This window comes from Platalea leucorodia (assembly GCF_965183815.1).
Source record: "Platalea leucorodia genome assembly, chromosome: 4".
Taxonomy (NCBI): domain Eukaryota; kingdom Metazoa; phylum Chordata; class Aves; order Pelecaniformes; family Threskiornithidae; genus Platalea; species Platalea leucorodia.
In genome coordinates, this window is record NC_138826.1 from 60930598 (window position 1) to 60939564 (window position 8967).

Sequence of the window (8967 nt, forward strand, 5' to 3'; positions counted from 1 at the left end):
ATAAGAAAACTAATTTTTAAATGGCATGTTAACTTGTGGAATTCACAGTTGCAGGATATTATTTATGGTATATAGCTGTTCTAAATTTCAAAACAGATTAGGTACTTGAATAAGACTAGCACTTTGGTGGCATTTAAATTAAAAGGATTATGTAGAGCCTCACGTTTCAGAGTAATACTCATGCTTAGTGCTTTTATAACTGCCTTAGATGAGACTTAAAAGTAAATGTAGGTAATGGTTGGTTTCTCGCTACGCCCTTAAAGTGACGCACATTCTTCCAGTGCTAATTGAAATCTACAAAGAGAGAATTAAAAAAATATATATATGACTTGAGGGCTAAGTATGTGTGAACAGTTCTAGCAAAAAACGTCAGTACTCCCTCATGCTTAAAAAATTAAACATTGGGAAATGAATATTAATGATCAAAAGAACCTTTATTTTTGAATCTCTGCTTCTGCAGTCTCTAAATAACAATTTATATATTTTTGCCTACTTGCTTCTGTAAAAATTCAAGATGTTTATTTCAGGGTGTTTTTCACAAGTTGGAACATGTTATTTGGGGGGAAAAAAATTAAATCAAAACCTCCCAGGTCTTTTCTTAGAGCATTTTATAGACTCAGAGCATCATACAAACTCTTAGTCGATTAACTGAGCTGTGACTAAGCCATTTCCAAGGATTTCTGGCTACCAAATTCAAGCCTGAAATTTCAATCAGCAGAAACTGCTTATGTTGCTGAGATGTGGTCTTAAAACTGAACCAACAGTGGTCTCCCATTTCCCCCATACAAGTACAAGGAGGGAAGAAGGACTCGGAGAATGGGACAGAGCAGGGATGCTGCAAGTAGTGAGGCAGTAGGAAGCTGTGGACAGTATTTGAAGTGGTCATCTTCTGGTGATAGAAGACGACCTCAAGAGTGTGGCCAATTATGTAATCTGACAAACTGTCCTGGTTAATGCTCTGCTTTCTTCTGGTATGAACACTTACCACCTTGCCAGGCCACTGATTTTCCTAGTTTGTGAAGAAGGAACAGGAGTTGTGAAGGGGCTGAGGAAGAGTGTGGGGAGGGGTCTGGGGTCGAGGTTCATCCATCCCGGGCTGTCTCTGGGTTCAGAAACGGATGCCTTTCCTCTCTCTACAGCAAAGCTTGCTGTGGGCACTGAGGTTCATCCCCCAGAGCATCTGGCAGCGGGCGCTGTCACGCTAGCTGAAACACTGGTCTGATCTGGGATGGCAGTTCCTGTGCTCTATAAAAGTCAAGCAGTTCAGATGTAATAAGTCCTTTTCTAAAGGGAGCTCTATATATTATGCATGAAGTTTTAGAACCGAGAGACAGGAGATTTCAGTTCATTAGAGTTGAAAACTCCTGCAAATCCCTCAGGCTTTGCAAAACCATCTGGCACACGTTCTACCCTGCGCGCTCCCTTCTGCCTGATCTCTTGCCTAGTGCAGGCACTCTGTTTTTTCCTAACCTCTTTTTCCTTTGCCTTCCCTGCATACCCCACCGGTGGGATCACATCACTTAAAACATCAACTGAAGGCAGCAGAGGGGAGGTAATAGAGATGTTTGGGCGACTCTGCCTGCATGAAAATGTCTGGTAGTTGGAGACACTATAACAAATGCCTTTTTGACTGCGGTGCTTGATCACTGTCTCTGGCTTTAGAGCCTGAGTGGTTGTTTTATTCTGGTGGATCCTTGCCCCAGCAGCACCTGTTGAATGTGACCCATCCATGGCACCAGAAGCACATGCCATGAGTCCAAACTGCTGAGATTTGTCATGAGTGTGAGGTTGCAATGTGGTCCATGTGCTTCCTTGCTCAAAGGGAGGTAGAGAGGGAGCAGTAGGGTTCCCAGGCCATGCAGTGGATCCAGCAATGTGGGTTGTGGTGGCTGGGGAGAGCTATTTCAGCAGCTGTGATTTTAGTGTCTTGCTACCTGTTGTTTGTCTTCTTGCAGGAGAAGCTCAAGTATTTCCCTGTGTGCGTGAGCACCAAAATTCACCAGGAGGATGATGCAGAAGAAGGCCTTGGCAGCCTCCCGCGGAACATCAGCTCCCTCAGTTCCCTGCTGCTCTTTAACACCACCGAGAACCTGTGAGAGCTGGAGCAGCACCATGCTGCTCACCTTCCCCTGCTTGTCCTCAGAGGAGCTCTCCCAGACCCGGGGGCAGCAGTAGCTCCTTGCTTTCCTGGGGGTCTTGCATATCAGGCTCTCGATAGGACAGGGTTCGATACCTCTCCACTGGCTTCCAGCTAGCAACCCTTTCTTCCTCACTCTTCCTCTTGGGTGGAAGGAGTTGTTTTGTCTGCACCTGATCCTCCACTCACCTGCTTTCAACTCAACTTTGCACTTCCCTTCCCTGACTTAGTGTTTCCTGTCATAGCCCTGTAATAATTTCTCTCCAGCCTTGAAAGCTGCCGTCACTCCTGCCCTTCTCTGCCTTACGTGCCTGCCTAGGTTCTGCTCCTTCTCCTGCTGGTTCCTCACAGCAACACTTCAGCGCTGTTGCTGCTTTAATGTCTCCACTGCCTTTCACTGCAGCTCCCTTTCCCATTGGGCTTTGCCTCATGGTTCCTTCCGCTCCCCATACTGAAGAGCTTCTTTAAGCCCTTCTTGAGCTTTCAGCTGCTGAACCTTCTCTTTCTTTCCCTGAGCCACAGATTATTTCCCCTCTTTATCTTTCCTCCTCCCCCTGAGTGACAAGTAACCAGGAGAGACTGGTGTCCTGCTGTAGGACAGTCTCAGGCCAGGCTGTGGGAGGGGGAGAGCTTGGTAATGATGGCAGTGCAGTGGGGCTTTGCTTTAGGATGAATGTGGAGGCTGTGCTGGCAGGGTGGGGAGCTGGTTGCCTCCTAGCTGTGGAGGGGTGAGGCAGGAAAATGGGGCTAAAAGAAGGAAACTGGAAGGCCCAACATGTTCCACCTGAGTGAGCGAGTCAGGAGGTCTCCACCTCCAAGGCCGCCTTGGGTACTCTCTTTCTTCTGGCCTTCGCTCTTGAGGCGGCATCACTGAAATACTTGTCCTCTACCCTTAGGTACAAGAAGTATGTTTTCCTGGATCCTCTGGCTGGAGCAGTGACCAAGACCCATGTGGCTTTGGAAACAGAGACAGAAGAGAAGCTCTTCGATGCTCCTCTCTCCATCACCAAAAGGGGACAGCTGGACCGACAGGTGAGATGCCGCTGTGGGGATGCAGCTGCTTCCCCTTCAGAGCATTGCAGCTCAGCTCTCTGAGAGGAGAGGGTTTCTGTAGGGTGGAGAGCAGGTAGGAGAATGGCCCCTTGCCCATTTCTGTGCTTGAAGGCCTGGTGTGAGCTTGATGGGTGAGACAAAACCCTCAAACTTAGCAGGTGTTTCTCTCTGCTCAAGCCTTTGCTGAGTGGTGAGAAGAGTAATGTAATATCGATTCACCTTGCAGACCTCAGGGCTGTAGAGGAGTTTGGAGGCTCCATCACTTGATCACCCTCCTTGTGCTGACTCCTGAGCCTCATGAGAAGTCTAAGGGTGAGGTGCTATGGCTGGAAGGTGCCTGGGAGGCGGTCTGATCCCCATTGTTCCTGCTGGGAAGGGGCACCTGCTGGTGCAAACAGAAAGGGGGCCAGCCAGCCTGAGCAAAGGGTTTGTGCGTGGTGTGGGCATGAGGCAGGCAGTGCACCAACCCAGCTGCCCCATCACGTGACTAACCTTGTACCCAACACCTTGTAGTGCCATACCTGGAGCTTTGCTGGTGCGTGGTTGAATGTGTGTTTTGGGGCTAGGGAAAGGAGCCTGGGAGCCATTTGCTCATCATGTTGGACCGGAGGAGATGATAGCAGTGTGTATAGCAAACAAAACCCTTTATTCACAGCACACCTTTGGCACTCTTTTGCCTGTGTGTTAAACACAAAACCAAACCGCTGTAACTACTTGGTTGTGCTTCTCCTGCATCTTAATCTCAGAAACGGTTCAGGCACCATTCTCTTCTGGGGGAGAAGTCCCTTCTCTCTAAGGGACTGGCTTATGTAGGCTGCAAAAGTTGGTGCATGAAACCTTCTGAGGAGTAGAGTCCACTTGCAAGAAACTAGGAAGAGTCCTGCACCTCTTCCTCCTCCTGCAGCCTGCCTTTTCCAAGCCTGGTCTGCAGGGGGTAGCCTCTGAGCACGGGGAGCTGCCACAGAACAAGAGCACAGTTGTAGGGGTAGCTGATGAGCAGCCACTGTACCAAGGCACCCAAGCCCAGCTCTGCCTGCCACCCAGGCTGTTCCCTGCAGTGCCCCTGTTGGCTGCAAGGGGAAGCAAACGCATAGTCACTGCCTTATCTTTTTGTCTTGGGTTTCTTTTAGGTAGCTGAAAACTACTTCTACGTGCCAGATCTGGGCCAGGTCCCTGAGATTGATGTGCCGTCCTACCTGCCAGACCTGCCTGGCATTGCTGCAGATCTCATGTACAGTGCTGATCTGGGCCCCGGCATCGCACCGTCTGCCCCTAGCAGTGCTATTCCAGAGCTGCCCACTTTCAACACTGAGTCGGTGGAGCCTTTGCAACCAGGTATTTCCAATCCCTGCTCCCAGGATCCTGTGAAGGCGGAAGGCAGGGATTGCTAGATGAAGACAAGGCAGAAGGTCCCTTGGTGGAGATTTCACGATTTCACTCTGGCTTGTGCTTGGGCCTGAGTCAAAGCTGCAACATGCTCAAGTGCTGGCCAGACTCCAGGCCCCTCACCTCCCTCACCCTCTGCATGGCCAGGGAGGAGGGAGCACAGTGTGCAGGGACTGGCCTGGTGGCAGCCTGGTGGGATGCCCTTGGGCGAGTGGGATGCAGCTGGGGAGGGCAGAGTAGGGGAATCTCAAACTCTGCCTTGGTCCTGCCTGCTGTTAAGAGATGCTGCACAGGGTGGGAATGCTCTGCAGCAGGACTCTGATCTGTTGCCGCTGAGGCACGCGAAGCTCTGAGCTGAAGCTCTCAGTGTGCTGTCCTCTGGGACGCTTCAGATCCAACTTCTTTCATCTTTCAGACCTTCAAGATGCTGAGCTATTGCCGCCTCCTCCACCACCACCTCCCCCACCACCTCCTGTTATGCCAATTACTGTGCCTCCTCCACCACCCCTGCCCCAGCCCACAGCCCCCTCGGAGCCAGCCCGGACAGCGAGCGAGGAGAGCAGCAATGCAGTGCCTGCAGGTAAGGGCCGGGCATCTCCACAGCTTCACCAGCAGAATCTAACCCTGACTCCTTGGCTTCAGCCCGTGTCCTTGGTTGGTTCCCTGTGGCTTCACAGCCTTACGGCAGAGGAGGGAAGCTGTGGTGGGAGGAGAAGTGGCTCCCACCTGCCTGGGAGCTGCAGGCCTTCAGTTCCCCCTTGGCAGGGCTCCTGCTGTCTGGGCTGAGCGTAAGTCCGTCACTGAGAGGTGTCTGGGCCAGGCTCACAGCCCCAGGCAGAAGCTGGCAGGGTATCGGAGCAGCCCTTTCCATGGGGATTTGTTGGGGCACTGACCCACGGCTGCTGCCTGTCGTTCCTGTCCCTGCAGCTTTGGTCCAGGGAGCCCCGAAGGAGGTGGTGAACCCCTCTACTGGGCGTGCCAGTCTCTTGGAGTCCATCCGCCAGGCCGGTGGCATTGGAAAGGCCAACCTCCGCAGTGTCAAGGAGAGGAAGCTGGAGAAGAAGAAGCAGAAGGAACAAGAACAAGGTGCTGAGGCTCTTTTTGGCAGAACTGATCTTCCTTGCTCTCTGCCCCAGGCTGGGGAGGTGTAGGTCTGGGGGGAGATGGGCAAGCCAGGAGCACAGTGAACATACAGAGCAGAAAGGTGCTGTCTCTCCTCAGAGGCTGGTGTAGGTCTTGGGTGTTTCCTATTCAGCCAAAGCTCTGTGAACTTGCTAAACCCCATCTGCAAGAAGGGCATTTGTGTTCTTGATGGAGACCCGCTCTCAGAGCACGCGTAGAAGTTTCACATGTGCTGCACAGGGGCAGACACGCAAAGGAAACCCTGGGGCTGAGAGGGGCAGGGCCGAGCCAGTTTAAGCACATTGGTTTGGGTAGCTGGGGAGGGGATTGATGGAGCTGGTTTGGCAGAATGAGACCGCAAACGCCCAGCCCTTCTTGACCCTCAGGGAATTCCACTCTTGGATTTCCCCAGAAGATGCTGTTACCAGTGCCTGGTGTTTTTCTGCCCTGAAACTGGACTATAGTGGGAGAGATTAGGCGTGTGATGATACAAGATCAGGGGGGTTGTTTTTTTCTTTGATCTGAAGGCAGTATTGCAGGAGAATGCTTTTGCCATAGTGCTAGGTTCAGACTGACACTTCTTGTCTGGCTCTGTTTCAGTGAGAGCTACAGGACAAGGTGGAGATTTGATGTCGGACCTCTTCAACAAACTGGTGCTGAGGCGCAAAGGTACTGTCCTGCAGCGTGGGCTGCTTCTTCTCCCTAGGAAAGAGGGAGAGCCCTTTCTGGCACCTCAGCTGTGTCAGCCACAGCCCTAGAAGCAAGAACAGAGACACCTTCCCTGGCGCCTGTGCCACAGCGTGGCTGGGAGTGTCTTTACAGAGGGTGAGCAGGGGAATCTCCACCTCAAGTCCAGCTGGAGGCACTGGAGGAGGCTCTGTGTCCGAGGCAGAGGACAGGCTCTGAAAGCTACCTGTGAGGAAGGGACAGCGGTGTCTTTTTTAATTCAGTGCTGGGGCAGCTGGGGCCCATGCCGTTGGAGGCACCCGAATTGCCCCAAGGCCTTGGCAGGTACCTGGGGCATTTAAGGCCAGTGTCACCCCCTCAGCACCTGCTACAGGGCAGAGGAGAGCATGGACTTACACAGGGCTGGGGCGGCATTTGAGCATGTTGGCCGTTCCGCTTGCCTGAGTACCCAGGTGCTGGTGGGAGCCGCGGTACAAGACGTGTTTTTTTCCCTCCCCTTTGCTGAGCCTCTGTGTTCTCTAGTCCCCAGGTGTCACTCACTGGTGCTTTTCCTTCCTTCACAGGTATTTCAGGGAAAGGGCCGGGAGCCTCCGGGAATCCCGATGCTCCTGGAAGTCCTGCTGGTGCCTTTGCTCGTATGTCGGACTCAATACCACCCCTCCCACCCCCACAGCAGCCCGTGGGTGAGGAGGATGAGGATGATTGGGAGTCATAGATGGGGTCAGTTGTGCGTTAGTGTGAATCCCAGGACTCTTGAACTAAGCACCTTTGAGAGACACCAGCCTGTGGCAGTACCTCCTGGAGGGTGGGCACCGCCATGGCAGGGGCACCCTGTCGTTTCTTCTGGAAGACGAGAAGGAGCACCAGGAGCTAACTGCTTCAGAGGTGTAGTTATCGATGAGAGTTTTTCTTTTGCTATCCGCTATTGTCCACCCCAAATACTACATTCCATCTCCAATGCTGCTGGTCATGCCAGCGCAATAAATCCTGCCTTTGCTGGCGGGCAGTGGGGCAGCCTGTGCTCAGAGGATCAGAACAAGCATTGCTCCTGATTTAAAGGGCCCTCAGTCTTTCCTAATGTGACTGGTGATGACTGCAAAAGCATCTCTTGCAGGCAAACAGCCCTTGCCTCATTTGTCTCCTTGCTGCTTGCTTGTGAAGCTCCTGTTTGCCTGGTTGTTGCTAGAAGAGAGAATGAGGGGCTGTGTGTGTGTGGCCCTTCAGGGAGGTTTAATTCCTGGTGCCTCTGCGCAGGATGGTTTCTTTCTATACCTGGTTTATGGTAATTGTTTGCCTGTTGCTGCCTGAAAATGTCAATAAAGTTGAAGGAAGCAGGTCCTTGCAGCCTTCACTTTGATAAAAGCAGGAAGCGTGCTCAATTAAGAGTGTCTGCAGGGAAAGGCCAGCTGTCCACGCTCCTCTCAGGCAGGGGCTCGCCTCACGCCCCAGCACCCCCGGCCACCCTGCTGGAGGACACCAGCTGTTACAAGCAGGTGCCCCCCCGCCCGCTGCTGCACTCACCGGGGTTACGGCAGAGCTTGTGCCAGACGGGGGCTTCGCACCCACTGAAGGGGCAGGACATTTCACAGAAGCAGCTGCTTCTTTCCCTGGGGGGCTAATTAACATATAGGGAGCAGGTACCAGCTCGCTGTCTCATTATAAGTGCTTTTTTCATTGTGAGGAGCCTTGAGAGGTAGCATCCAGCTGCTGAAACGGGCAAGGAGGCAAAATGGCTCTTGGGGAAAACTTGCTCAGGAGGACAGAAAGAGCTGGGGACTGCTGTGGGATTATATAGGTGTAGGATTACATAGCCATGCCTGTTGTTATCGCTACCCTCCAGCACTGACCCATGACATAGGAAAGAAGCCCAGGAAAGTTAAAGCTAAATAAAATACAAAATAAAATACAAAATAAAATACAAAATAAAATACAAAATAAAATACAAAATAAAATACAAAATAAAATACAAAATAAAATACAAAATAAAATATAAAATAAAATATAAAATAAAATAAAATGTTTTACCATTTTCCACAGAAAGTTACTTCGAATTCAGAAACCTAGGCAGTAAAAAGAGGAGAGCAATCCTGTGCTCAAGCATGATCAAAGGAGAAGTGCTGTGTTGTATTATGGCCATATCTTTATTCCCCTTGAAAGAATGAACTGCTTCTTGAGTCTATTGACTGACTGACACAAGGTAGAAAGAAGGGGATAAGAACTGTTACCCATAGCTGCCCCGTGTCTTACCCATCTGACTGTGTAATTCCAACACGACACAAACTAACAGCCTGATAGTTTACAATTCTTGTGAAAAGCTCTATGTTTTCATTGGTCATCAAGCCCCCTACACTTGGTGGTGGATGGGAAAAGGCAGATGTGTTCAGTCAAAATAATTATACTCCCCCTACTTAAGTATTTGGGTTGAAAATATTTAATCAATTTAAATAAAACCTTAACAGCTGTAAACAAACAGGAGCCTGCTGCTACTACCCTTCACCTGCCTCAGACCTACAACCGGTTTCCCTCCTGAAGGCTGTCTCACCATCACAGTGCTCAGGTACTGAACAGCAAACATCCACAAA

The 8967-nt window shown here is 51.0% G+C and overlaps 1 protein-coding gene across 8 annotated transcripts in view; it reads left to right on the forward strand.

Annotated features, from left to right (window-relative positions):
* The window catches only part of WASHC1 (WASH complex subunit 1), a gene marked incomplete at its 5' end in the record, with an annotated part of 46072 nt that extends 37141 nt beyond the window's left edge, over positions 1-8931 (forward strand). For 4 of the 8 annotated variants that reach the window (XM_082310493.1, XM_082310492.1, XM_082310494.1 and 1 more), the window contains 7 exons: positions 1956-2092; positions 3034-3169; positions 4321-4525; positions 4992-5156; positions 5504-5662; positions 6299-6367; positions 6949-8311. In XM_082310493.1, coding sequence (XP_082166619.1) covers positions 1956-2092; positions 3034-3169; positions 4321-4525; positions 4992-5156; positions 5504-5662; positions 6299-6367; positions 6949-7100 — 1023 coding nt within the window. In that variant the 3' untranslated portion in view covers positions 7101-8311. Of the gene's footprint in view, positions 1-1955; positions 2093-3033; positions 3170-4320; positions 4526-4991; positions 5157-5503; positions 5663-6298; positions 6368-6948; positions 8315-8844 lie in introns of those variants that run through there. The other 4 variants (XR_014228038.1, XM_082310491.1, XM_082310490.1 and 1 more) reach the window with 4 other exon arrangements.
* Positions 8932-8967: the final 36 nt, after the last annotated feature.